At 37.1% G+C, this 27,342-nt stretch overlaps 7 protein-coding genes across 10 annotated transcripts; 4 read left to right on the top strand and 3 right to left on the bottom strand.

Moving 5' to 3' along the window:
- The first annotated feature begins 960 nt into the window (after positions 1 to 960).
- On the top strand, positions 961 to 2,316 carry LOC131667579 (uncharacterized). Its single transcript, XM_058941076.1, has 2 exons — positions 961 to 1,131; positions 1,778 to 2,316. Exons 1-2 carry the CDS (start codon positions 1,125 to 1,127, stop codon positions 2,314 to 2,316), a joined length of 546 nt encoding a protein of 181 aa, XP_058797059.1. The 5' UTR covers positions 961 to 1,124.
- Positions 2,317 to 5,536: 3,220 nt separating this feature from the next.
- On the bottom strand, positions 5,537 to 9,971 carry LOC131667623 (uncharacterized). Its single transcript, XM_058941164.1, has 5 exons — positions 9,447 to 9,971; positions 9,021 to 9,191; positions 7,929 to 8,266; positions 7,622 to 7,850; positions 5,537 to 7,540 (listed from the first exon to the last, which is right to left on the bottom strand). Exons 1-5 carry the CDS (start codon positions 9,466 to 9,468, stop codon positions 7,185 to 7,187), a joined length of 1,116 nt encoding a protein of 371 aa, XP_058797147.1. The 5' UTR covers positions 9,469 to 9,971; the 3' UTR covers positions 5,537 to 7,184.
- A 46-nt stretch (positions 9,972 to 10,017) lies between these two features.
- Positions 10,018 to 11,560, bottom strand: LOC131667625 (uncharacterized). Its single transcript, XM_058941166.1, has 2 exons — positions 11,408 to 11,560; positions 10,018 to 10,694 (listed from the first exon to the last, which is right to left on the bottom strand). Exons 1-2 carry the CDS (start codon positions 11,478 to 11,480, stop codon positions 10,396 to 10,398), a joined length of 372 nt encoding a protein of 123 aa, XP_058797149.1. The 5' UTR covers positions 11,481 to 11,560; the 3' UTR covers positions 10,018 to 10,395.
- Positions 11,561 to 13,180: 1,620 nt separating this feature from the next.
- LOC131667602 (uncharacterized) lies at positions 13,181 to 16,279 on the top strand. Of its 3 annotated transcripts, none has more exons than XM_058941110.1 (3): positions 13,181 to 13,930; positions 14,002 to 14,206; positions 16,159 to 16,279. In XM_058941110.1, exons 1-3 carry the CDS (start codon positions 13,817 to 13,819, stop codon positions 16,170 to 16,172), a joined length of 333 nt encoding a protein of 110 aa, XP_058797093.1. In that variant the 5' UTR covers positions 13,181 to 13,816; the 3' UTR covers positions 16,173 to 16,279. The 3 variants fall into 3 exon arrangements, with proteins under 3 accessions (XP_058797093.1, XP_058797092.1, XP_058797091.1); XM_058941109.1 differs by lacking the exon at positions 16,159 to 16,279 and adding an exon at positions 14,288 to 14,820 and having other exon boundaries at positions 13,186 to 13,930; XM_058941108.1 differs by lacking the exon at positions 16,159 to 16,279 and having other exon boundaries at positions 13,341 to 13,406; positions 13,723 to 13,930; positions 14,002 to 14,820.
- Positions 15,489 to 21,036, bottom strand: LOC131667541 (ATP-dependent DNA helicase Q4). Of its 2 annotated transcripts, none has more exons than XM_058941010.1 (8): positions 20,617 to 21,036; positions 18,480 to 20,552; positions 18,295 to 18,406; positions 17,122 to 18,215; positions 16,711 to 17,037; positions 16,488 to 16,650; positions 16,087 to 16,412; positions 15,489 to 16,003 (listed from the first exon to the last, which is right to left on the bottom strand). In XM_058941010.1, the coding sequence occupies exons 1-8, from the start codon at positions 20,725 to 20,727 to the stop codon at positions 15,773 to 15,775; spliced, it is 4,437 nt and encodes a 1,478-aa protein (XP_058796993.1). In that variant the 5' UTR covers positions 20,728 to 21,036; the 3' UTR covers positions 15,489 to 15,772. The 2 variants fall into 2 exon arrangements, with proteins under 2 accessions (XP_058796993.1, XP_058796994.1); XM_058941011.1 differs by having other exon boundaries at positions 16,494 to 16,650.
- Positions 21,037 to 23,009: 1,973 nt separating this feature from the next.
- Positions 23,010 to 25,359, top strand: LOC131667597 (transmembrane protein 230). The gene is made up of 4 exons (XM_058941098.1): positions 23,010 to 23,216; positions 24,187 to 24,299; positions 24,375 to 24,497; positions 24,564 to 25,359. Exons 1-4 carry the CDS (start codon positions 23,120 to 23,122, stop codon positions 24,699 to 24,701), a joined length of 471 nt encoding a protein of 156 aa, XP_058797081.1. The 5' UTR covers positions 23,010 to 23,119; the 3' UTR covers positions 24,702 to 25,359.
- Positions 25,360 to 25,674: 315 nt separating this feature from the next.
- On the top strand, positions 25,675 to 27,279 carry LOC131667571 (transmembrane protein 230-like). The gene is made up of 5 exons (XM_058941070.1): positions 25,675 to 25,797; positions 26,109 to 26,190; positions 26,344 to 26,447; positions 26,520 to 26,639; positions 26,906 to 27,279. Exons 2-5 carry the CDS (start codon positions 26,184 to 26,186, stop codon positions 27,041 to 27,043), a joined length of 369 nt encoding a protein of 122 aa, XP_058797053.1. The 5' UTR covers positions 25,675 to 25,797; positions 26,109 to 26,183; the 3' UTR covers positions 27,044 to 27,279.
- The last annotated feature ends 63 nt before the right edge of the window (positions 27,280 to 27,342 follow it).

The raw sequence follows: 27,342 nt of genomic DNA, 5'->3' as shown, positions 1-27,342 counted from the left end.
TAAATATTGCCATGGGTGAGTAATCTAGAAGTGAATGTCATAGTTTTTGTTTCCAAAAAATTATGTACATTACGAATAAGAAATAAAAATGAAAAAACTGATTCATACTGACGACGAACCAGGTGCTCGTATGTAGTAATGAAATGGAAATAATTGATAAGATATGGCACGTGTGTCATATCAATAAAATCATACTACGTCTCACGAATTTCATAAGTCCAAACCGAAATTATACATTTATTGCTTTGAAAAAGTATTGCTTTTTATCTGCGCAACTCTATCGATGACAAATCGAAACAATTGTTTTAGTTAACTCTTTTTTTTTTTTATCGAATAATTTTTTTTAAACTCTATCAAATAATTTATTTCAATTAATTTATATATCGATAAATTAATTTTTTCGAATTCTTATAAATAATTTATCATACTCAAATCACATCAACAAATTAAATACGTCAAAGTATTTCCCTATATAAAATTTATAATATAAATATCGGTAACTTTATTTAATTTGCGAGTTCATTAAGTATACGCAGAAACGCATGTATAATCAGTCAATCAATTCAGTTCTTTCGCCAAAACGACAGCAAAAATACCATAATTTTATTACTATACGTACGTATAGTATAAAGTCAGGAGCCTCGGAATTCCCGAAAGTTTAATACAACACACTTGGTCTTTCCCGCTCATGGCCGAACTGAAGGTATGCGTACCGTCAACAATTCGCTAAACGAAAAGTCATGAAAATCAGGCTACAAAAATCGGAAAAGGTGTTAGCTTAGAAGCCAGCGGTATTTGACGAGTTGCAATTCGCGACGATACGAGTCGCCAAGATAACGTAAAAGAAATGGATGTTATTGTAGTAAATCGCAAGGAGCGTGTAAAAACCTTAATGAAAGTGTCAGCGTTACTCCCACTCTTTCCAATAGTATGCATATTCGCGAGAGTATAGCCAACAAATTGACGTAGCAATCCGACGCCCGGCATCTTACGCACGCTAGTCTGCCGAGTGTTCAACATCCTTTTGGCAAAAATTATCGAACTCGAGTCTAGTATTTGCGGTCCACGAACGAAACGAGTTATTTAATTCAGTGGAATACAGTGCGAAAATTGCCAAAAGCAATATGTCGAGTGAGTATATATAACTTGCAAAACAATTAGTGTGTCGCGGTTATCAGTGTTTATTTTAAGTGGTATGTGCATCGCGTCAACATTTAATGGCAAACTTTAAAAATATACGTGCAGTTTTCTTTTATTACGACTAAATAAATTTACTTTTTGATTTTAATGTTTCTCTCAAAAAAAACCATCTTGTAACAAAAATTTTCAAATACATCTCAGTGCATTATCGAGTTCTTTGCTCATGTTCATAATTTTTTTCTCGATAACGCCCTTATCATTTACTATTAAACGATTCCAGTGAAACTCGCAGTGGCATTATAGCTGTACAAATACACATTTTTCATTTGATAAGATGATCACGAGTTAATAATAGATATGCGCTTTTGTTGCTTCGTGATTTCAATAAGCAAAGAAAGTTTTTCGATATAATTAAAATTCATCAAATTATTAGACGTAATTGAAGTCTTCAGCACAACATGCGACGAACTCGAACTTGCATCTCTCGATACATTTAAAATAAATGTCGATCGAAACGTATTCAAGTGGTACTGGGTATTGCTGCGATGACGCTATAGCTTTTTGCGAGATAAGCGTGAAGACATTCCACCGTGGATCGTATGATCGCTTCTGATTTCTATATCTTCCACGTGTTCAGGTAACTCGATATCTCGTCCCGAGGCTTACAAACAAACTGAAGCGAGGCCACAAAGTTCATCGGTACAACCAATGGGACCACCACCGACCTACACAGAAGCCATGAATTCGTCGCCGTATCCACCGATGCCACTACCCTACGCAACAACCCCGTACCCCATCGGAGAAACAACGATGCCGCTGCCGCAACCGACTGAACCGTATCCCGTGGACGACAATGTGCCAGCTCGGCCAATGTCGACTGTCCATTCATCAATGCCTGAACCTGTACACGCTAGCCACACTTCCGTTCCAACTGTAGATTTAAGCAACAGCATACTGCCTCGTTCCGCTTATCAGCAGCCTATTGTCAACCAACCGGCTGCATACAGCGCGGATCACGAGCACATTTACCCAAAGACGACTTACGTCGTATTACAAGACGACAGAAATCGAAGGCGCGAGGATAGCGAGTGTAGCTGCATCGATTGGCTTATGTGCTGCTGGTGTTGCATTGAGACCTGCAGGTGTATATCGCTCTGCGTCGACTGCTGCAAGTGAACCGAGCGCGTGGACAATTATTATTGCTGGCGCGTGATCTGTGATTTCGTATGTACGTAATTTGGCCGTTACGATATGTATAATGCCAACTATATGATAAGAAAGATAAAGTTTGACAATGAGCTTGTGGCAATATACATATTGGCAGATGCGTTTATTTTTTACGATTTATGAGCGTTAGGGATCGATGTAGTATTTCTATTTGTATGTATATTTCAATAGTTTATAAATACGTTTATATTGGTATATGCAAAACGTCTTCACGTACAGCCAAGACAATAAATTTAATGTTTTTACTATTATTCGCCGTTGAAAATTATTCTATCATATTTTTTTCTAGAATTAACCTAATTTTATAAATTTTCACGTCTATTTAATTCGGTCACACGAAATTAGAGAAGCTCCAAAACTCAATGCTAAAACTTCGTTTATCATAACATACAAGTCACGTTAACTTTATCCCGTTACTTTGTCCGTTAGTAATAAAAACCTCAAATAGAGCAATGTCCTTACGAGCTTTATGCAAGCAACCTTGCTATTACAATCTTTGGTGTGAGATGACGCTTCAATGTTCTTATCGAAGAAGATTTCAAAACGTGCCAGGATACAGGTCACGCAATAAAAAAGCCAAGTATATATGCAAATGCACACAAAAGAATGCGGTAACTCTAGTCGCTCGCGTCTGCACGTGTTCACAATATAAAAATCGTGAGTATTTATAAGAGCGTAGCATACATGCGCCTACTAACTACCGTGTGGCCGAGTCTAAAATACAAACATCTTTTTTCGTACGTCGCACCTCGCTCGATTCCGATAGATAGCTCCCCGAGATAGCCATGTATAATGAATCGTGCTGGCTGTAGCCTCGAGAGTAGATCTCGCACTCGCCGACTTGGGGTGAGACGTTGAGCACGCGCTCAACTATCTTCGAGACTCCTCTCGTTCCATTTTTAAACCATCGGCGCTGCAGTTGGTTTCGCGCGTGTCGCGCTGCGTAGCGCGACGCAAGTGTGCTCATTGCGCGAATAAAGGCGCTCGGCGCACACGTGCGTGTCTTGGAAGATAAGTAGTTCGAAGCTCTAGTCAGTCGGTCGCCAAATTGGCGCCTGGCAAGTTCACTGACGCCCGCGCGCGGGCGCGCGCGCAACGACTTCTCGTTATATACGTTATTCTTTATTAGTTACGTGACGAGATGTTCGCACCACTGCCAAAACTACTGTGCGCAGAACAACTGTACACGAGCCATTGATTTCTTTTGGCGCCTTTTCGCTGCTCCGATCGCGCGCGCTCGAAGGAAGTAGTATAGTTTGTGCGACGGGAAAGTACAGTGCGCACAGTGCGTTACTGCTCGAGCTCGATACAGAGCACAACTATATCGAGACACCCGCAGTTAGCCACGCACGTTGTGCAGGCGCCGTTGGACGCCGAGAAATGCCAGGTAAGCAATTTTCGCTCTTCGCTGATCTGTGCGCGCGACGGAATTACGCACAATCGAGCTTCTCATATACTCGGTTGCGTGATGTACGTGTGCTTCGCGAGTAGCGCTTCAATCGAGTCTACAGACGTGCACGTATATAGAGTGCGTTCGTGTCACTCGTTGGACTCAATTGATTTCGCTTGTAACGGTACACGACACAACGATGCCGAGGCAAAATAGTGCGTTTCACCTTCGGCATCTCCTAGTTGCTGCATTCAAGTCGCTTCGTTACTGCGCATTCGTTTGCTACTTTATGCTGTAGCTTTGGCTATTGACCGATACGCCTACGTACTGTACACGCATATTGGTGAATTCCAAGGACACAGAGCAGGCAGGCTCTGACTCGATGCCGAGCAGTTGGCGCGTATAGTTTGGGGGGGGGGGGGCGCAGTGACCAAACATCGATAATTTATTAGATCGACAATCTAAACATTCGAGTTACGTGTTTAGCTATATGTTGAAACGCTTACAGCCGACGGGAATAGCAGGAACAATGAAATATAGTCGCGCTTTACGCATCATCGTTCGCGGTGGCCTTCTATGCTCGGAATCGCGAGGTAGCGAGAACTCGAAATTCGGGAAAAAAAATTGTCTACTTAACCGAACGGCGTAAGGGCATTCTGACGCAGACTTTAAGCTTGCAGCTGTCCGAAGTGAGGCTCGAACGTTTCGCAGCCGAGAAGGTGGGCGGCGAAGCAGTGACGCCGAGGTCCCAAGCCGTCGAGCAGCAGCGACGGCGCGTCCGGCGTCGCACAACGACGCGACAGCGCCCCGTCGCCTCCTCCAGCGAGCGCGCTGAGCGGTGCGATGCCGGGGCCACCGGGCTCCTATTACCCGAACTTGCCGCCGCCGGGCTCGGACGTGCCGATGCAGCCGATGATGTCGGCAGGCGCGCCCTATCCGCCAGCTTACCCGTCGGCACCGCCCGGTTACGGACCGCCGGGCCAGCCGCCCTATCCCAGCCCGTATCCGGCGGGGATGCCCAGTCAGCCGGCGCTTGGCTTCGCCAATATGAACCCGCAGCAGCCACCCATGATGATGCCGCAGCAGGCGCCGATGATGCCGGCACCGGCTCAAGCTGGCGGCGAGTACAGCTACCGCAAGACTTACGTGGTCGTGCCGCCGGCCGATCAGAATCAACGTCGCGACGGCGACGGCATGGAGTGCTGCAAGTGTCTGCTGTGCTGCTGCGGATGCATCGAGCTGTGCAGGTGCTTCGGGATGTGCCTCAAGTGTATCTGTGATTCTGACGATTAATCTCTCGCTCACCGCGGGTTCGAGTAGTGCGCGACTATATCGCACTCCTTGTCAAGTGGCTTATCGACGCGACGTGCGTCGATTTTGTAGAAAGTTTCTTTCGTTTTTTTTTCCATTCGTTAACGTTGAGCTTCTTGGATAACCGCAGCGCTAAGTTGAGCTGATTACTGACGCAAACAAGTTTATATTTACTGTAATATTAACTCTCTATTATATGAATTTAACTTCCCATCCGTTTTATAACTTATACCACTCTTATCTTTGAGTGACTTGTTACATATTAATCGTGAAGTTTTGATGTATATATACCAAAATATATTTTTTCTTTGAAAAAAACCTAAAGGCACACGCTTAATTATCATAAGAATGACTTGCTTCCTTAGCTCTTCCGCTCAACTGATGATTAATCGTAATAAAACTGTAATCAGACTAGAAAAGTTTTACTTTCTCGCAATTTGTGAAAATTGTTATCGGAACTCATGCTTGGTCACGCGAACAATTGTGCACGGATTTATTACGCACACAAACTATTGTACAGAGTAATGCGGCGTGAATCAGCGTGTATTTCTTGCGCTACGTTAATGTGTACAATAATTCGTGTGTATAATAAAGCTGTGCTGCAAAATTGTCCTCATGCCGATGCTTGACAACGGACTTATTAAAAAACGTCGTAAATGTTGTCATTATAATTAAACCGCTGTATAACGTTTCGAATTCATAATCTGCGTCGTTTCCAATATTATCATTTTCATTCAATCGTGTGTCGCGTTACACGTTTTATACACCGTACGTACCCCCTTCCGATCAAATAACAAAGTTCATTGAACATCATAAGAAGCTATGGGTTGTATCTACGTACGTTACTTACGTTTGATAAGAAATCTTGCGTAACTACGACTACGTATGACAATAATTTTTACCACTTATTTTCCTTGTCGTTCGAAGCTCGCACTTTATCGCTTGCCAGTACGGTTGAATTTGCATTTGGAACTATCTTAAATACGCGAGTGTTTTATGTGACATAGCACTATTATTTAGTTTCCGTAAGTAATGTGAGCTAACTTTAGTTCACAATGCTTACTGTATACTACATGCACGTGCATAAGAAGCTGCGGCAAGCCCAAGTTTCTCTGCACGACCAAATCCCACATCTTAAGAATGCATGTACAATAAGACTCGGCTTAAACTTATTATTTTGTCAAATATTTTCTCTCGCTTTCATTTGGCGAGTTTTAATTAACTGAATTTGACAAGCTGATGCTTGAATAATTATAACAGTTCTTATACTTATGGACTGAGAATGTCGTGAAAGTTAAATCTCATGTTTTTAAATGCAAAGCTAAATTTTCTTTTAATAATTTAAAACCACTCGTTATTATCACGCATTTTTTGTAGAGCTCTAAATTATTTACTGAAAAGAAACACAAATCTACTTTCAAAATTTGTCTTATAAATTTCATTGATTTGTTTTTCTACCCTATAACTCAATCAGAAACAAATAATGTTACGACGCGTTCTATACAACTTGAGCGTATCAATTGTTTACTAATTTTAATTTGTCCAATAAAATGCGCTGAATGTTGAACAAATATCGAAGGAGAAGTTACACGAAAAACGAGAAATATAAAGATGCACTTTGACAGTAGAAAGTAACTACAGATGTTCTCTCGTATCTCGATCGCAGAACCACCCATTGTGTTATACTTCTTTTCTGATGTTATTTTGTTCATTGTGATTTTGACGTACAATTAATAACTACGCAGCAAAAACTTTTGTAAATAAAGTAGTTTCATCTTTATTTTAAAAATCTATTTTTAGATCAAACAATCTCCATAAATAAAATAAAAAATGCTAATAATATTATATATACCAAAATTATATATACCAAAACACATATAATAAACTCATCTAAGAAACGTGTCAATAGTATAAAATTATTTCTTATAACTTCATATAAGTATTTGAAATAAAATGAGGTAATACTTTCATGGCGACTAAGTTTTGTCACATCGTTGCTATCTTTCTTTTCTCTCGAGTAAAAACATCATAGCACGACTACAATAAGCAACGAAATGCCTAAAAAAAATTTAAAAGTACTTTGCTATTGCTTAATAGAATGTTCACTTTTTGATCTTTAACAGATTAGCTCGCATACATTGCAATCTCCGCAATCGTCACATCCAACATAACAATCGCCATCACAACAATCATCATTACCACCGCAGCAGTCGTCGTTACCACCGCAGCAGTGTTCGTTACCACCGCCACAGCCGCCGTCACCACCGCAACAACCATCTGTATGGTTAGTATCGTTTGCCGTTAATGGAGGAGACGAAATTGTTGGCTGGTTCGTTATTACAATATCGTTCAATGACACTGGTACTAAAGATTCGATAGGTTGACTCGTTATTACGTCCGAACCTATGTTATTGCTTGTGGTGTTGATTGCCGAGATTAAATTCGCCGTCGCGTCGCCTGATGGAATCACATCTGAAAGTTCATTTTTGTTTTGTAAAACGGAAATAATTTCGACGTGAGATCGTTAAAATTCGATTTGTAGAGGGAAATAACCTCCGGAGCTAATGTGGTCTCCTAGGCTAGGCCCAACGGCGCTCGCGGTTGCAACATCTGCAGGAGGTATGCTAGACAACGATGGTACAGGGACGGGCAGATATGACATGCTATGGTTTATATCCGTGGAATTTTGTAGAATACTGGGATCGGTATTTATACTAGAACTGGGAAGACTGTCAAGCCCGGAACTGGGAAAAATATTGTGGTCTGAAGACAATACGTCGCTCTGAAAAAAGACACGTACATAATAGATCAGACAATGCGTTCAATGTAAATTTAATTTGAATACTCAAATCGTACATACCGTGAAGTTCGAGCCACCACTACTTCCGAAAACATTATGCATTGGTTCTAAAAATTGCCAGTTATTCGATGAATTACTTGTTAGGCCATTTATTATACTCTGGTAAATGTAATATTGGAAACGCCAAAAGTCTATCACATTGTGGAGTATGAAATTGCAGTAACCCTCATTAATTAGATCTATGAGTATCAAATTCCACAAGATATCCCTCTCCTGTTGATTCCTCGCTTGATTGAATTGGTCGTTCATTCTCAGTCGATTCGTTATCAATATTCTCGTGGCTCTGTCGTCCCCTTGCGCGAATCTCGGATCGCTGACCGTGTAAATAGGCGGTGGTCCTATAATAGTTATTTATGCGCCAGGAGCGTATGGAAGGCAGATGCGGCCGAGTAAAATGTAGCGCGGGATAGTATAGAAGCCGAGACAGCGAGCGAAGCCAGGGTTCTCTGCACGCAAATGCCCTCATACGTTCGCCTAGGCTGTAAACTTACTTTACACTGCGGGCGACCATATTCGGATTCTTAAATACAGAGGCTACTAGATCGGTAAATGGGTCCCATATACGCGAGCAGTTCCTTCTAGTATAATGGCGCTATTACACTAGGAGGAGACAGGAGATAAGTCATCCTCCAGTGGTGTTTTTATTCGCCACAAGCGAATAGTAGTTTTGTTTTGACGCGACAAAGGCATGGTTCCGACAGCACATGTTTGTGCTGGCCGGTCCAATATTATCGGCAGTATTTTTAATAAAAGACTTGAAAAACGAAAATGCTATTTATTATAATTAATAAACTGCGCGTAGTTGCGTCGAACACGACTCATTTACCGACCAACTGCTCTCGGTATCTAAAAAGCCTCGTACGACATTGCCAGGAATGAAAAATTTTTTTAATCATCGGCAGCGCATCGAGCGCCTTCACACCAGAGAAGCAAACGCGTTTGATCGCGAAATGTAAAATAGCTCTTATTGTACCGCTGAAAATATTTTCTCCTCCGGTGTATGTAATAGCACTCCATACGCCGCTGACGCATAAATGACTAAATAATTTCACGATTCCCGGCGTACTTTAGTGAATGAAAATTCATGTTTACCTGGTGACGCGCACTGATCCCGAGATAAAACACTGTTGGCACTTGGATTTGTACTTTCTGTTTCGAGCCCTGGCGCTGTCGGCTGATTATACGGCGTATTTCCCACAGCCACGTAGTACGACGGAGGGGCTTCCACTGGCCCAACATTATGCTCGCTCGTATTATTCAACTCTAAATGCAAGAGCGCGTTAATTTATCGTTACCGTTGTCACTGCTGATGCCAAGTGATTTTCAATTTGATGAATTAAAATAATGAATTTTCCAAATTCACCCAAATTCACCCTCGACCGTTGAAGGAATTTCGCAAGATCAAAATCACGTCGAGAAATATTTCTCATCGATGAGTATTCGTTACAATATCCCATGAGAAGAATCATGAAATAAACGGACTTCAGACCGCGTGCAAGCTTGATATATATTACTTACCTTGACTTTTTTTAGATTCCATGTTAATTAGTTTAAGCAAATTTCTCGTGCGGCATGGGACTACGCGTATTGGCACGTGACAAGGTGTAGCAACGTGATTATCACCGGGAGTTTCGCAGGCCAGACTCGTACATTACGAGCGACAACTCTGCGCGTAGGTTCGCTTCATCTTAGCGTCCGTAGCCGAACTGCGATACGGCGATACATGGCTTCTGCCTAGTTAGCCCAGTCGGTGCCAGTTCAGAGAGACACTGCTGTAAGCGTGTGCGGGGCTTTAATTCCGTAACGTCGCGTCCGAGTTTTCGTCAAAGAATAGTGCGCGCCGCCGTTCAAATGTGCGAGCTTTGCTCTTACAGTTTTTATTTCCGACGATGCTCGATGGACTGATGAATTTATTAATGTCATGGAATTATATGTATCGAGCGACAAGTAAGGAAGACTGTCCATTGTAAAACTTTGAAATATACAGTGAGAATTATTACAAGTTATAAGCAAGACATTGCGTGGAGATAGATAAAGAAATCGAGTGAGATATGAAAAAAACTATTTAAATTATGAATGACTAATACGATTGTATCAATTATCTTTTAATAGAGTCATTTCTGTACAAATACAAATGGCTATCATATATGTTTTCGCATAATATGAGACAAACAGTGCGGATTCCCTAACATGGAGCTTTTACTTAATATAGTATTTTTTGACAGCCCTTGCGCCAAATGCGGCTTCCCCGAATGCTCGGCCAAACGCGTGCACGAGGCTACATGCGGAGAATGCATGGTAATGAACTATTGCCATATCTGTCAAAGAGATACGGTCTGCAACAAATTTGTACGTATATCACATTGCTCATCGATATCACAAACAAACGTTTATAAAATATCATGCGGACATTACATCAGCAACGATAAATGCAGATTCTCATGCACGATAGCTTCAGAAGTACAAATCAAAGACAAGCTATAAAAGCCAAGCAGCATTCCTCGTAAGAACAACACTCATCGCGATCGTCACATCGGTTGCTTCGATCATTTTCCCTACTGCGATTATCCGAATAAGCACTTCTAGCGGAATCATTGGGCTGGTCACAAATAGGTTTGTTATCGACGCAGCCAAATTTCACATTATTTTCCAAGAATGGCGACGGATAATATCTGAGATTTCTCATGACTTTCTCGTAACAAGGCGGAGGCTCGACTGGCACTGGAGTTTGACTTGGAACCCCGCTGACATTCTTACTCTTCATACCTGCAAAAGTTCGATTTCTAATTTTTCAAGTCTCCTCAACAATCGCGATCACGATTATCCATTGAAAGATACGCGCATCGTTATTTCAGTTTGATCGCTTACTGCTTCGCTTTTATGTTTGCCCGAAAGTATGTGCGAGGCATCACTGTGCCAATTCGTCGTGTTTTAGAAAAATGCTATTTTTATGAGGCGCGAGATACGATGCGAATTTTTTTTTTTTTTTTTTTTTCATTTTGCGCGTTACGATTCCTTTTATTTTGTTTTTGACGAATAATTTAAGATTTACTTTTTCACTGACGCATTAAAACACAAGAACAGTAATTTAATTAACTAATTAAATCTTATTATTTGTTTAATTTAACACTGCAAACTACTGCATTATTTTTTATTCGAAATAGGTTCGTAACATATTTAATCATGTGAAAGTACACATTCCTGTCTATATTTATATCATGCGAATATCAGACACAAAGACACAATAAAGTGATAGAAATAGCTCTACGAATAATAATAATGTTGTATCGGACAGTAGTTATGTCAAAAGTTCTCGGATAAACTAAAAAGTTTTGAACACGTAATCTTTTTTTATTTACCGCAATCTCGATGTATTACAAAGAAAATCTATTCAAATGTTTGATTCTAGCTGTGTTGCGTTTTTCTCTGCGCGCCATTTGATTTGATTAAATAAGATTGTATAGCTCGTTTGGACTTACCCCGGAAAAAGGTTCGCAGTGAATTAAAACGTGCGAGCGCGTCGAAAGCTGTAGCGTCGCGTTCATCGATCATGCACCAGCCCACAGCGCGTTACACCTTTGCTTTTTTCGCACCGACTGGCATTGAAAAGATTCTAAAAGTGCGGTCTGATCTTTGCCGGTAGAGTGGATTGACGAACAAGTGGGAGAAACTCGCACAATATACTATTTTAAAGTGCTCGCACTGCTACTGAAGAACTATAGACCAAAAAAAAAAAAAAAAAACACGGCAATTTTTCTTCTTTTTCTTTCGGTGAATATTTGTTCTTTTGCCTGAAAAATATCGCGCGGCTGAATTGACCAGATGTGTCCAATTGGGAACTAACATTGATAGATCGATTCCTCTTGCGTAACTCTGATGGCACTGAGCATCAAAGAGCTATACACGCGCATTTTTGTGGTTTTTTACGCATCATTTTTCAAATTTCGAAAATAACGTTCCAGCAAATACCACAATTGCACAAACAAAATAATACATAATTTAAACTACTGCTAATTATTAATATATTTGTTTGACAAAAACAGCGTTAATTGAAGATATTGAAATCGAATGTATCACATTATAAGAATATTTATCAATGGGTAATCTAAGAAATAGAACGAATCAACAGGTGCGATGTTATTTATGGATTAGTAATTGGAAAGTGAGGTCTTTTTGAAAGTTTGATTTCTGTAGGTGAATGATGACGACAAATGATAAAAATTTCAAAGCGACGATTTGCTCGTTAAAGTTGCGAAACAATCGACTCTGCATATTTCTCAAAGACGCGTCAGTTTTGCAGATCTTGGTGTTTTTTATTATTTGGACAATAACAAGGAATCTCGCGCTCACGTAAATTTAGACCGAAACGCAGTTTTCGCGTGATACACTCCGCAATTGTTTGACTTGCTATAATTTGCAGACGGGCGTGCTCCGAAATAGATTCGGGCATTAAAGCGCATCCGACAAAATAAATAAGTTTCCAATGTCAAGTGAAGAATTTTTTCAATGTATTTTTAATTGGCTGTATTTAATTGTTCATCAGCGAGCCGAAGGCCGCGTCATTGTGCCAGAATAACAAGAAATAATTACGATTCGAACTCGTTGAATTTGTGAAGAAAAAAAAATCTCATCGCTCAATCGTCATCGTGCTGCAATTAATCATCCGGCAGCCGTACGTACGCAGACAAAATGTTTCGAATCCTCCGCCGCGACGGCTGGAATCGCCGAGTTTACAACTGCACGCATCCGAACGTGCACAATCTATAAAAGCCGTCGATAAATTCTGCAAGCGTATCGTTGAATACGACAACGAATCTCGCTAATGAGCTTACGTATGCGAGAAGATGAGCGTTGAAGTAATGGAATTTTCGTTTCTTTTTTCGATGGCATTGTGTGAAGTATGCGCCACATTATCGTTTCACAGGAAGCACATTAATGACAATGCTAAGTAGTATACGGCGAGCAATAGGAACTATATACAGCCGAGTTTCGAAAGTTACGACGCGAGAGCCGAAAATCATACGTGTAATTTTAACGACACACATTTTTTTCCAAATAATTATAACAGACTTAAAGCTCGCGAATACTGATTACGTTGGAATATGTTACGCGCGTATGCTTTTCGCTCAAAACCAGTATTAATCGAAAGCAAACGATAAAAAAATAATATGCATATTTATAGCTCGTGTACTGCATGCAACTAATATTACCGGCGCCGAACGATTTTATACAAACATGTTATAATGGATAACTGTTTTTTTAAGGTGAAGGACATTCGTTCATTTTTATCTTGATAAACAATGTTTATCAATATAATCGAAAAACTGGTTTTATCAAAGTATTGCGTCATTTAAATTGTCGTTACATTTTCGTGATTTACGCGTTCATGTACCTGCTTTCTTTTTTTCGCAGCCTCCCAGAATTACCGCCTCGCGTGGACATTATCTCTAAGATATTTGCCGACATCTGATCAACAGTGTAGGTACAAAAACAACGTGCGCTAATTGCACTTATTTACGCATCACCATATCGCGTGCCAAAACAAACATAAACGAAACGAAGCACAATAATTCCTCTCTTTCGAGAAAAAAAAAACGCGCGGCGCTTTACATTTTCTACATCAGTGCAGTATGAAAATAGTAATAATAAGATTTTTTTAAATAAATAAAGAGTATAGTTGAAATTTTATACGAGTGTTGCCTCTCTCGGAGGAGAATGGAACTACCTGCATACACACGCGCGCGCAGCAGCAACGAAAAGAGATCGACGCACGTACCGATATCTGTTTTTTCAGAGTCGCGTAGAGATAGTTTAGTCGGCTGCGTGCGCTCGTCGTGGTGCTAACCGTGTCGTCGCTGCTGTTGATCAACTGAAATATACAACGCGACATGCTGCGAATAGACCGGGAAACTGGCGAGGAGCTTGAGTACGAGATGAGCAATGCCGAGACTGGTGAACCTGAGCCACATTACCAATCGCCAAATCGTAAAAAACCCTTCAAGGTAATGATTGCACGATCGCGGAGACAAACAACATCACGGTACTAACAGAGCATGTCGTTACTTCATTTCAGATTCCCATACAAGAGACAGAAAATCAGTCAATCGTTAACAGTTCGAGGGAAAAAAAAATTTGGCCGGAATTCGAGCCAGTGCCAACGGGTGTATCTTTCGGTGAAACCAAACCGATCTGTCTACTCTTGCCAGCCATAGTTTACTGCAGGTGGTTACTCGGAGTATTAGCCCTTATCGAATGGCTGCTACACGTTTACGCACATCGTAAGAACAAATGCTTGAGCAACGAAAACGCATTCTTCTTTCGTTCACCTTTCCATGCCATAACCTCGCAATTTTGCGCAGTATGTCAAAATGAGACCTGCATGAACGTCGTCGGCAAGATCCAGCAGAATCGCATGCACAAATTCTTCAAACAATGTCATTATATCAAGAGAGTTGTTCAGTGAGACATAGCTACAAGCCTTTTGTTTTGTGTCTTTATTTTTGGCTTTTACAATCAGGTGCTTGGTGAAAAGGATATTATATCTCGCATCGCTGGGTCAACTGTCCTCTATATATGCATGATTTAATTTCATTGTTTTTGACGTTAGAGTACTTAATGCGTCATAGTTGGGCCAGGCGGATTTGTTTGTCTGTTTTTTGTATATCGCCGATGTATTTACACGTACTTGCAAGTACGTTGGTGAAAGTTGCTTTATTTTGAAGGCTATCGTTTTTAGTTTGTTATTTAAAAGAAATCTATTAGGTAAACAATTTTTTTTCTGATATGAAATTGGAATAAATAATTTGTCATCTTATCAAAGTGTATACATTTTTATAATGAAAGCTTCCGTATACAAGTAAATAAAACTCATCATTTTTATACAACATGATGTTTTATATCCCGTAAAGATAACCCAATCTGAAAATTATTTTACTTTGCATACATTTATTATTGATAATGAACGTGAAATGATTATAAATTTGATTTATTTGGAATTGACGGAAACATTGATTCTCTTTCGTTTCGAAAAAAAAAAAATGAAACTTACATATTTTTTCGATTTTTTCCGAAATAATTAAAAATCACAACGTAATAAAAATAATTTGAAATTAAAAAATCCAATATTTCCAGTTTTGTTAATCAAATCTGTCAATTTTTGCAGATTAATGATGTCGGATTTCGCAATATTCATGATAATAATTATTTTTTAATTTGCAAAATCAAAATCAGTCAGTTCAAATGCACTGATCTTTTCAGTGCAATTTTCACATTATAAAGAACACATTTGACTTAATTAAAAGCATGTTATTTTATACGTAATTTTAATGTTTTTCCATTTTTATTCAAAACCACATGGTTTTAAAAGTCAATTAAAAGCAAATTTCAAAGTAATCTAACTGAAATTACTAAAATTTTATTGTGACTTAATTAAATTTTAGAGATAAAGTATTATCTATGTCAAGAAACTTTTTATCTGCATTGATAGGCATGTAAATGATTCAGTCTGCTTGTCCGTCTGTAAACACTTTTCTGTTTTAAATTTTGCAATGTATCGGCAAAACCTCTAAATTTCATAAACCTCTAAGTTCATAAACATAAGATAAAAAGATCAATCTTCAACTATATCATTTTATCCCATAGATCAGACAAAATTATTAATTAAGACTTAAAGATAAATGGTAAAATTAAACGTTATAGTCTATTAACATTGGTTATTATTAAAATAAAGTAAAAAGTATATACAACTTAGTTTTTTTACAAGAACGTAATTGCAACTTACTTATTTATACTTGCGAAAAGCTTATGTGAAGAAAAAGCACATTAAATATTTATTTACATACATTCTACTTCATCTTGAAAATTTCTTTCGTTGCTAATTGACATATCGCGTTGAAATCGTCCGTAAGATGCGCTCTCCAAAATCGACATTTGGACCAGACAATAGCCGGGTAATTTGGACTCTGTATTCCATGAAAAATACGAGCAACGCTGCGTCCAGTGAAATTATTGTCTCGATAGCTTAGAATCAAATTGCGTATGTCATTTACGATCAGTGCTTCGTTCTCGACTTTCGTCTATAAGAAAAAATTGAAACTATCATTTAATATCAAAGCAAGTAATTAAAATTACTTATAATTGTTGAAAATACATTAGGTACCTCTGTTAATGAAACCTCAATGTGCGATAAGGGATCATCCTGTTCAAAGTACGATCGTATTGTTGTTTTTAGTTCTTCAGATTTAAGTTGCGCCGCCTCTGTTAACTCTACACACTGATTGATCGAAGGAAAGCTAAACTTCCGAGATGCTATAGAAATGGCTTTAAGTTGTCTAAGAGATAATATCATCTGTGATTGACTTTGTCTGTTCAACGCTTCTAGAACTTCATCTTGTTCCTCAACTGTCAAGTCACCAGGAGCCTTGACGCGAAAACCTAATGTTCCGAAGGTAACTGTTATGGGTGAACGTTTGTTCCTTCCATCCACTAAAAAATCAAGTAAGTATTTTATAGACAAATACAAAGAGAAATGTAAGTCAACATTAGAATGAATAAATTTACCAGTACTTGTCCATTCCAATTTTTTCAATTGATTCTTAACTAACCCACTATCCCAACCAATCGTCGCAGCCGTATCAATAACTGGAAATTCAACAGTAGCATTGTGCTCAAAGTACGTTCCTCTCTTTATCGACAAAGCTATAGCCATTGCAAGCGGTGGAGACTAAAATTGAACAAAGTTAAAAATTAATGCCTCTTCACAAAACTTGAAAACAATACTCACATTTTGTGCAGCAATTTTCAAAGCATTAGCACCGGCGTAACTAATAACCTTCGCGTCGACATAAGCCGGTGAGAGTACTTTGACGAATCGTTTCGGATGAAGTTCCAAGTAACACAAAAGCGTTGCAATTGTTTCCTCCGTTATATCGAGGGAACTCACAGTATCATCAACTGCGAATGCGACTTCGTGTCCTTGACAACGAGTGTCTTTGCCAGACTCCTTGCAACTGCACGGAATGAAAATCTTCTGAAGCAGTCGTCTAATCGTGTGTCTGTCTATTCCATTGGCGTTTATGTGACGACGTAATTCATATTCGTCGGAGTTGATCTGCAAATAAAAAAAAATCGAACAATCAGAATTCATTTAATCCTAGTATCAATTATCTTATTGTAATACGTTGAAAATACAAACCTGAGGGCTGAGGAACAAATGGCAATGAGCAGGCTCACCATCACGACCCGCTCGACCAATCTCTTGTACGTAGCTTTCGAAGCTTGCGGGCATATTGTAGTGAATTACCGATCTGATATTATGTTTATTGATGCCCATACCAAAAGCAATAGTAGCCACAATGATTCTCGTCTCGGACTTCATAAACGCTGCTTGAACCTGTTTTCGCTTGTAAGCTGATAATCCAGCGTGATAAGCTTCGGCTATAGAGGATACTTTAGCTTTCTTGTTGCTTTTACATTTAGATTCCAATTGCTTGAGAGAAACGCGCAACGTAGATGCGATTCTCATGCATTCCTCTCGTCGGGTACAGTAAATAATGATAGAATCGCATTTGGCGAATCTTTCACTGAGTAGTAATCGAACTAGAGCTTCGTCTCGTTGCTCATCGCGAGATATCGTCAGAGTTAAGTTCGATGGTAAAGGTTTTTCAGATATCACTCCTGCCATCCCGTCTTTGATGCCCAAAAGAGTCACAATATTCGAGGCGGTTGACTTGCTCGCTGTAGCTGTTAATCCAAGAATCCGACTAACTCCTAATTTTTCTCTCAATACTCGGCAAACCATCAGGTAAGAAGGACGGAAATTATGCGACCAATGAGAAATGCAATGTGCTTCGTCGATACAGGCAAAAGCTATTGGTGGCAAGTAACGGAATATCGAACCGAAACCTCTTGATTTCTCTCCTGCCACAACTGCTTCTGGAGATACTAATAGAATTTGTATTTTTCCGTCTTTCAGATCGTCAATAACTTTCTCACGCACTTTTGGAGTTTGATTCGTGTGCAGACAAGCCGCAGATAAAAAGTTAGGTATCCCGGCGACTTGGTCGTCCATTAGGGACACGAGTGGGGAAACAACTAGAGTTATGCAGTGTGATTTTGAGGAGTACAAGTAAGCTGGCAATTGATAACACAAAGATTTTCCTGAACCAGTAGCTAAAGTCACAAGAGTTGATTGCCCTGACAAAATACGCATTATAGCTTTTTCTTGACCTTCGCGAAAACTTGTGTGTCCAAATCGCAAGAGAGCTTTTAAAACCTCTAATGGTGTATCTGAAATGGAAATAAAAATATAATTGAAACGATATAGTTTTTCTAATAATAGTTTCCAGTGTATTTGAAAAGTATTTACCTATCAAAGAACCATCAGGTTGCAAATTGTAAATTGGTTGAATTTCTTCAATACTTGGTGGTCTTAATTTTTCTAAAACACTTTTTGGTATTTTATGAATCGGTGCTATGGACTGCAGAAAAAAATTTAAGTTATGGCATAATGACTTTGCTATAAAAATTTTTATTTATAAGGTAAAACTTTACCTCAATAGTACTTTTTTCACCATCCTCCCAATCTGAAAAGTTTTCTAGATCGTCAATGTTAGCTTCGTCATGTTTAGCATCAGATGTAGATGCATTTTTAGGTGGAAATCTGCCATTACCACCATTCAATTTGACCATTTCTTCAACTTCTTCTATGGTTGGAAAGTTAGAGATATTTTCACATGCCTCAACAGGCAATAAAGGATCTTCTTTAACGTTTTTACATTGTCTGGCAAAATGTCCAACTTCATTACATTTGAAACACAAGACTCCATTGTTTTTGTCTATAGAATCCGCAAATTCTAAATATTTCTCACTTGAAGCTAATTCTTTTCTCTTTTTTTTCCATTGACTTTTCTTGTACTTTGAAAAGTTGAAGGTATTTTTACCTCTGACAAATACTTTTTTTTTCAAATTTATTCTCACATAGTTATCATTTAAATTTCCTGAAGCTACTTTACGTTCAAATTTTTCTTTATCAGACAAATTTTTACTATATTTAACTGCTGCAAGATCATCTCTTTCAACTTCCTTAGCATCAGATAGTCCAAGAACACGTGAGAAACTTGTTATGAGATTGCTACTTGATATTGAAGCATGAAGAGGCACACGAGGAACTACATCTAATGATTCTATGTTGTACTCAGATATTTGGTCTGGTTCACTATAGGCATTACCTTCAACTTCATCATTATTTTGAAAGGTATAATTATCTAATGGCTTATTCTTAACAGATTTTCGAGTTCTCCTTATAGTAGTTGTGGTTATCTTTGCTTTGACTTTACCTTTTCTTGGTTTACGTGTCTTTTTTTCTTCAGGTGTAGAAGCATTTTTAGTTTTATAAAGTCTATAGGATCCATTTCCTGTAGCATTTTGTACATCTTTATCTACATCTTCTTTACTTAAATTAGTTGCTGGAGTAATTGGTATTTTAGCGGTATGTGATTCACCTTTTTTAACAGAAGAAACAACTTCATTTTCATCATTTGAATTAAGCATGTATTTACTCAACGCTTCAGGTATATCACCAGCAGTTGAAGACTTTTGTACCATTCCACAGCTACTAATTTTCATAACACTACCTTTGTCTCTTTGATTTTGTGTTGCAGTAACAATATTATTGACACAAGGCTTTTTAGATGGTTGAGTCTCACTATCATTGAAAATTTTTTTGAAATTTCGTTTACGTTTACTCCTGCGCTCCTCTTCTGAATCACTATTACAAACATAATCTTCGTCGGACTGAATTTTGTCATTAGATGAGTTTCTTGTTTCAATACTTTCTTTGGATGTATGAACATAATCCATAGATTCTAATCCAGAATCACTATTTCCTGATAGCCTGTGTGGATCTGCTATACTGTTATCTAAAATTTCATCTCCAGTACATCTGCTCAACCAACCTAAATTCAATTGTTTATTATAAGTTAATGAAGTTGGATTTTTCTCTATCAATTGTTGAATGGTATTGGTTGTTGATGTAGAACTTTTCTTTTCAGCTTGAGTTACTTTAAGACTGTCATTAAAAGAGGATTCCATTAAATCTGAAATGTCCAATTCCTCGCTCCTTTCCACTTCTTTTTCATTCTTTTCTCTGGATAATTTTTCTTTTAATATATTAGATTTTCTAAATGAACTAGCTTTTCTGGGATTCCTCTTAGGAGCACTGAGGGAATTACATTTCCGTAGAGACAATTGAAAAGATGAAGACTTTTTTAGCGTTGTACATCTTTTTCTAGGCTCTTGCTTTACATCTAAGAGTTTATCCCATACCCCTTTTACATTCACATTATCGTGAACTAAAGTTACCGTTTCTTGCATAGGAGGTAAAACAGTGCCGCTAGGGCATGTATTTTCAAAATCATCTTTAGACTGTATTTTTTCTTTATTATCATCGCCCTTACTATTTTGTTGAATAATGCTTTCTGATAGACTTTCATTAGGTAAAATATTTTGTTCAGTATCTTCAAAAAATGTGATATCAGTTAATGTTTCTTCTAAAGCTCTAGTTTTTAACTTAAAGTACATTTTATAAGCTTCGCGAATGGATGGGTCAGCTACCTTAATATCATTCTACATAAACAAAAAAATAGAAATAAGTATCTCAAATAAAAAAATACCATATTATATTTGTTACCTTAGTAGGTCTGCGCCCAAACTTTTCCATAAATTCACTTTCCCAAAATTTCACTCGCATTTTGTGTTTTTGGTACTTTGTTTTAAATGTAGGATTTTGCATTAGATCCATGTCGAATTGATTTATATTAAAAATTGGCTAAACAAAATTGTTTATAATCTACCCCTTAGCCAAATAACTCTAAACTCAAATATGTACTTTATTGCACTGCAGAGTACTCTGAATATTACTAAAATTTAAGAATCGTCGCGATGATCACTAATATTTTCAGACTTTTATGTTGCTCAACTTGTACTAAAGCTACCATTTAAAGTTACTGTTCAATAAATGTATATTCTTATTGACGATTTCGAGAAATGTTAAAGCAAAACACGTTACGACATTTGACATATTTTCGAGGCGTTTTGTAGGTTATCTCACTATTATGGCGCCAGAGTAGTTCAGTTTACTAGATGGCGGTGTGGAGCCAGAGTATTTTGAAGCGCTTGCGCACTATAGCGGAATAAAAATGTTATGCGCTAATGAAATCCCTTTACAGGTACCTTGAATTTTGATTTGATTAATGATGTAGATTGAGTATTAAATTTATATGCAAATGAATGAGTTTTATCCTGAAATGTTTCAAATAAAAAATATTTACAATACAGAATATTACAACGTAAAAAATAATTCAAGTTCAATTCAAGTTACTTTAACCGAAACGTTCATACTTTTTTTTGCTAATAAACAATCAATAATAATGATATTTAAATAATGTTTAAGAAAGTGCACGAGTGCACACGCTTTAAACAATAGCTAATAATGACAAAAATGTAATATTTTATTATAAACGTTAACAGACTTTTTTGAAATATCAAAATAGTAAATTGAAAATCTATAAATCTTCAAGGCCTAATAGATCGTCGCCATCATCAAATTCGTCATCATCCGAATCAACATCGTTACATTTCTTTTTGGGACATCTTCGTTTGCACACTGGTTTGGGTTTTCTAGGACATTTTTCCGGGCATTTAGGCTTAGCGTTGAACCACGAATTAAACATTGCTGAAATAGCCATTCTCGAATTTGATTGATGAATGGCAAAGATGAACGAAGAAGTTTATCAACGTAACACGATATATACTTTGACACTCGTTCATAAAAACGGATCTTTCACTACTTGACGTAAACTAATTTATCAGTTTTTATTTTTTCTTTTGATTTAAAACCAACGTGCAAATTAACAAAATTGCTTTCAAGTAGTAAAATTTGTTTCAAAATATCCAGATTAAATAAAGTGAATGAGCAGTGAAAATTAAATTGTAAACAAACCTTTGATACGATCAACCAAACTGCATCCATCGCTAACTTTCTTCGGTTTGGGACATCGGTTAGCTTTTCTGGCTCTCTTACGAAGTATATCTTTAACTATGCAAACTATGTGCATAATATGGGTTATTGCTAAATGTAAAGTGCACAGGGCAACTGCAGCGAGAATCGGCAGACTCAACGAGGTTTCCGCTTTATCCAGAGCATCGTGCACGAATTTTGGCAGTAAATCGCACATAATGCTTCTTTAATATTTCTTTCGTTAAATTTTACTTTTTTAAGTGATTTTTTTCATACAAAAAATTTTGCCGTTACTATTGAATTTTTACTTGAAATTTTTCATCGAGAATTGTGTTAAAAAATGTGTAGGTTAAAACATCTGCGAGGCATTTCGCACAATACTGAAGAAACTTCACTCGGAATACGAGTTTTTTTTCATTTTGCATAATAACAACAAGTATCTGATCATATTGGATTTACCAAACTTTTTTCTTAAAAATGAATATTTTTTTGAAGATCTTCGGAAATAAAAAAACAATGCACAAAAGTTTCATTATTCTACTTGCCAATATATGTAACAACAGTAATTAGTCTCACTAACACCTTTAATAATTATTTACTCAAGGAATTCCAACAATTCAAGCTAATTGAATTTTCGCGCTTATTCGTAAGGTTAGGTTATATATAGTACATACCAGCAGAACTCTGCAGATAATAGATAACCTTTCGCACAGTCATAAATACTATCTACATGAAGATAACTCGATAATCTGTCCCTCCAATAGTGCATTCTGCTCCGTCTGTCTGTACACACACGCAGAAATATAAACAAAGCTCACGCTCATGTCCGAGACGGCGGCATCATCGTCATCGCCAGAAGTAGCCGTGAAAAAATCACCATCAAAAGCAGTACCGTCGACATTATCGACGTGGAGTAGCGGCCAAGTGGTGACGAAAAGTCGGAGGGTGACCGTACTGATGGTTCGGGATTACGAGAGTTTGCTAGCATAACCCTCGGCTGCGGCAAATTCATCGTCGCCGGACAGTGAGTATAATAATGCTGTCAAGAACGAGGCCGACGATCGATTCGTTCTATGCGTATAGTATAGTGAGCGAATTGATGTATTTTGATGAAAGCGCGCGCCACGCCACGGGATTCACGATTCAGTCGTCCGGCGAACAGTTTAAGTAACGGATGGACACGTTGATCGGCGTTCGTTGTGGAGGCGCGGACAGCAGCGAGCGTGTCTGCCTCGATGATACTCTCGATCTTGTCTGCAAAAGCGAACTCGGTTAGTTAATCCTATGTCGTTAAGATTTTTTTGCGCGTGTGCAGTGTTAGTGATTATCTAAAAATACTTAGTCAAAAGCCTTGTTATCTAAGATTATTAATTCAAACTTAGTACGGACGAAATATAAGAACAATACAGTTGACTCTAATTATTTTACAATGAGCTATAAATTTCCGCAGGAAGGACAATATTTTTCGTATCACAAATAATTTTGTAAAGCGTGAGTGTAATTAGTAAGGAATTAAAAAAAATTTCATTCGATCATTGTTGCAGTAAAATTCGTGCACTTCACCAACAGTTCATTTATTAATTGCAGCTCTACGTACACGTATATTGATCATATGGTATACCGTGTGCACTTGCTTGAACTTTGAAATACTTTTCAGTCAGTACAAGTGTTCAGAAATAGTCAATTGCATTCTTTACATCGTTTATATTTTTATAAATATAGAGTAAACTAATTTTTCAAAAGAAACTTGAATCAAAATCGACGTAAATAATTATATGCCTTTCATAGACCGTGAAATTCTTGCGCAACAGACCATCAACTAACGTCCTTTATAAAACAATAATATCTCTTTCTCTCTCTCTCTGTCTGTCTGTGTTAGCAAGAACATCAGAGGCAACCATTAATCATAAAGAAAGCTTCACACAAAGGGTAAACACAACGAAATTCATTGCCAGTGAGCTAAAAAAATCGATAATTGATTTAATATCGAAGCAATGCATAAAGTCTCAGTAAGTGAAGAAACTTTACTTGATTAGGGTTGTGTTTGCACTGTCCCACGGCAGTTTACTTCGCAGAACTCGCACTTTCAAAGGCAGTTTTTACTTATACCTCGGTGTGTGCGTGAGTCGAGCTGCACGCGCGCCTGCTTTACGATACGGGCAATGTAACTTTGTTGACGTCGAGCGCATATATGTTTAATAAATAAGAGATATGATTTGACCAATGATTTTTTCATTTCAGAATACATACACAAATTGAGCATGTCGAGGAGAAAGGGATTGAAGGAAAGACAATACGATAATGTGGATTACACGCAACTCACCGAGACCGATAATGGTTTCATCGATTCACAAGTAAGTTTGCTCTAAGTCACACTGTTTATTCGTCGAAAAACCTGTCATGTTATAATTAAACGATTGTTCTTGCAGTTTGTATCGCCTCCGGTAAAAGTACCATGGAAGGCGATTATACTTGCTACTCTGTTGTTTGTCGGGGGAACTGTGATGCTTGTAATAGGCAGTTTAATAGTTAGTGGGCATATTGATACAAAGGTAAGACACCTTTTTTACCAACAGAATATTCAAATCCGTGAATTGACCTCTCGCATTTTTCTTTAGTATTCCGACAGAATGTGGCCAATAATAATCCTGGGGACTTTAATGTTCATTCCTGGTGCTTATCACGTAAGAGTAGCCGTACAAGCGTATCGGCAGATACCAGGTTACTCCTTTGACGATATTCCAGAGTTCGATTGATATTTAAAAATGATGTGTAAACATAATATATGTTGAACATCTCATCGAAATGTATCAACCCTGCTTGGAAATTTTTTAAAAGCGAACAAGTTTATTTTTAGAAAAAATGTCATTGCATTTGAAAGTTCGTGTTATTACTGGGCATATACTGACTAATATATAACGAGTGTTTCAAACTCGTATGGATGTTTTGTATATAGTATTTAGTTCTTTTTTTTACACATTGTGATAACAAAGCTTTTTCTTTGAAACATTTTAATTTGTGATAAACGAGCCTTAATAAATGCCGTAATAGTTGATAATTTATTTAGTATTTTAATACGTAGATTTTGAAATAATTGATCACGTAAGTCATTACTTTAATGTCACTCATTGCTATTAATGAGAAATTGTAAAGTGACTTACTAATGACGTATTTCACATATATTTATTGTTGAACGCACAATTAAACTTCTATCGTGAATTGTATGTTTTCATAATTCAAATTGTATTATACACATACGCGCGTAGTTATATATACATATAAGTGTTGCAAATTTTGTTATGATTTTATGATATACGGATGTTTGCTTTATTAAGCTGAATAAACATAATTTTTATGTATAACATATATTTCAGATAATAAAATAACTTTTCTGAGATTATGAAACCAATGTGTACGATGACTGCTCTACATTAAAAGTAGCTTTCGATATATTATTATTTAAGTCGCAGAAGCGTAAAAATAAAAAAATTAATTAGTAGGAATTAATAATTAAGGATTCGAAAATAAAACTGTCATTAATTTTTCAGTCTGTTGAAATTAATAAAAATCGCTACTAACAAATAAAAAAGAATTTTGTCAAAAAATAAATGAATTAAAATAATTTAATTATAGATGTTCAAAAAGAAAGACTTTTCAATAGGGAATCCACATTGGTAACCTTACAATTTTGCTGTCCCTTCTGAGAACAATGCCAGTGTCCTGCGTCGTCGTCACGCAGCCTCCGCGATCGATTGCCGACTGACGCGCAATGTGTATGCAGCGTGCAATGCAAACCATCATTACACAGTGCTTTTATGTGTCTTCATCGCCCAACAGAAGCAGCGACGATGTGTAAGTGATTATTTATTGTTTACAGGCTAGCGACACGAACATTTTCAAAGCTTATCTAGTTCCAATTATTAATTGTTTATTTCATTCTACTTGTTGTGAAATTGAAGTCAGTCGATGGAAGCTTTCTATTTTTAATGGTGAATAACTTTTTTACGTTTTCCGTGAAACTATTTTTCAATGATAAACTTTATTTTCGAGTAGATTGCTTGAGGAAATTAATGGTGGTTTTAGGCAATGGAAATACCGTGTAAATGTGTTCGAGAGTAACGAGTTTTCAATAAAATTAATCAGTATTTCGATCACGTTTTCAGAATTCAACAAGGGAAAAAACGACATGGAAAACTATTCATATAAGAATTTTCGATGTATAACTGGCAAGATACAACATGTGGAGTGAGTTAATATTTATAAATAATACGTTTGTAACATAATATATATAATCATAATAATAAAAAACGATAATAGTTTATTATTAATACTTGTTGAATAGCTAAACAAAAAAAGTTTATCTTGTTCCAAATTTACTTTTCTTATCTTTTATTTTAGATTACCTTCATAAATGGGGCAGAAAAAGCTCGAGAGACAGACTATACGACAGTGTCGATTATACTCAGCTTACAGAGACTGATAATGGATTTATAGATTCACAGGTAAATGTATAGCTACAATAATAGATTGTAATTTCCCATTTTCAAATAATATCTATTCAATTATTTTTGCAGCTAAGTCCTCCATCAAAAATCCCTTGGAGAACTGTTATTATAGCGACACTATTGTTTTTTAGTGGCACTGTAATGGTGATTGTAGGTTGCTTGACAGTAAGTGGCCGCATTAATTCAAAGGTAAAACTTATTTTTATTTTATCGTTTCAAAATCCAAAGTGAATCTTTGGATTTTTCATATTACTCTTAACACTTACTATGAAACCTTGTCTGCAAACTTGTATAGTGTGATCTAGGTCAAATAACTTTGAATCAAAGGATTAAAATTTTATAAATAAATTATATTTATCAAATCGCGTCAGTTATATAGAATTATCAAAAATGTAGAAAATTAATAACTATGACTTACAGCTAATATGATGAATGTTTCATTACTTTTATTATAGCTTTCTGGTTGGATGTGGCCAGTAATTATCTTAGGTCTTCTAATGTTCATACCAGGTGTTTATCATGTGAGAGCAGCTGTTAAAACTTATCGAAAAGCTCCTGGTTACTCCTTTGACGACATCCCTGATTTTGAATAGACGGTTACAGATAATATGGTGTACATACATAATTAAAATTCAATTGGAAATAAAATTGAAATACATCATTTCTATAAAACCTTTAAGCAAGGAGTACAGTTCCAAACATGACATGATCACTACTAAAATTTTTGTAATTTAAACTAATATTTTCAACCTACTATAATATTTGAACAATTTGTAAGAAGACATAAAATTAAAAGCAATACCACTTTCATTTACCGTTAATGTATTTTAGTACAAGGCTACTATTATTTTATAATGCAAATTATAATATAAAAATAAAATTACTAGAGGGG

The sequence above is a fragment of the Phymastichus coffea genome, unplaced genomic scaffold (assembly GCF_024137745.1).
Source record: "Phymastichus coffea isolate CEN01 unplaced genomic scaffold, Cenicafe_Pcof_1.1 PCOF00068, whole genome shotgun sequence".
Taxonomy (NCBI): Eukaryota; Metazoa; Arthropoda; class Insecta; order Hymenoptera; family Eulophidae; genus Phymastichus; species Phymastichus coffea.
The sequence above is the reverse complement of the archived record's forward strand: the minus strand, read 5'-3'. Positions and strand labels throughout refer to the sequence as shown.

Excerpts from the sequence above, each read along its gene's own strand:
- LOC131667623 (XM_058941164.1), bottom strand. The coding sequence starts at position 9,468 with ATGGAATCTAAAAAAAGTCAAG. Across the intron at positions 7,851-7,928 it reads GTGGTGGCTCGAACTTCACG|AGCGACGTATTGTCTTCAGA; the intron begins GTATGTACGATT and ends GTCTTTTTTCAG. Across the intron at positions 7,541-7,621 it reads AGACCACATTAGCTCCGGAG|ATGTGATTCCATCAGGCGAC; the intron begins GTTATTTCCCTC and ends ATGAACTTTCAG.
- LOC131667597 (XM_058941098.1), top strand. The coding sequence starts at position 23,120 with ATGGACACGTTGATCGGCGTTCGTTGTGGAGGCGCGGACAGCAGCGAG. Across the intron at positions 23,217-24,186 it reads TGTCTGCAAAAGCGAACTCG|AATACATACACAAATTGAGC; the intron begins GTTAGTTAATCC and ends TTTTCATTTCAG. Across the intron at positions 24,498-24,563 it reads GTGGGCATATTGATACAAAG|TATTCCGACAGAATGTGGCC; the intron begins GTAAGACACCTT and ends ATTTTTCTTTAG.
- LOC131667541 (XM_058941010.1), bottom strand. The coding sequence starts at position 20,727 with ATGGATCTAATGCAAAATCCTACATTTAAAACAAAGTACCAAAAACAC. Across the intron at positions 18,407-18,479 it reads GTGAAAAAAGTACTATTGAG|TCCATAGCACCGATTCATAA; the intron begins GTAAAGTTTTAC and ends TTTTTTCTGCAG. Across the intron at positions 18,216-18,294 it reads ACCTGATGGTTCTTTGATAG|ATACACCATTAGAGGTTTTA; the intron begins GTAAATACTTTT and ends TTTCCATTTCAG.
- LOC131667625 (XM_058941166.1), bottom strand. The coding sequence starts at position 11,480 with ATGATCGATGAACGCGACGCTACAGCTTTCGACGCGCTCGCACGTTTT. Across the intron at positions 10,695-11,407 it reads ACTGCGAACCTTTTTCCGGG|GTATGAAGAGTAAGAATGTC; the intron begins GTAAGTCCAAAC and ends GAACTTTTGCAG.
- LOC131667602 (XM_058941108.1), top strand. The coding sequence starts at position 13,817 with ATGCTGCGAATAGACCGGGAAACTGGCGAGGAGCTTGAGTACGAGATG. Across the intron at positions 13,931-14,001 it reads ATCGTAAAAAACCCTTCAAG|ATTCCCATACAAGAGACAGA; the intron begins GTAATGATTGCA and ends ACTTCATTTCAG.
- LOC131667571 (XM_058941070.1), top strand. Across the intron at positions 26,448-26,519 it reads ATGGATTTATAGATTCACAG|CTAAGTCCTCCATCAAAAAT; the intron begins GTAAATGTATAG and ends TTATTTTTGCAG. Across the intron at positions 26,640-26,905 it reads GTGGCCGCATTAATTCAAAG|CTTTCTGGTTGGATGTGGCC; the intron begins GTAAAACTTATT and ends CTTTTATTATAG.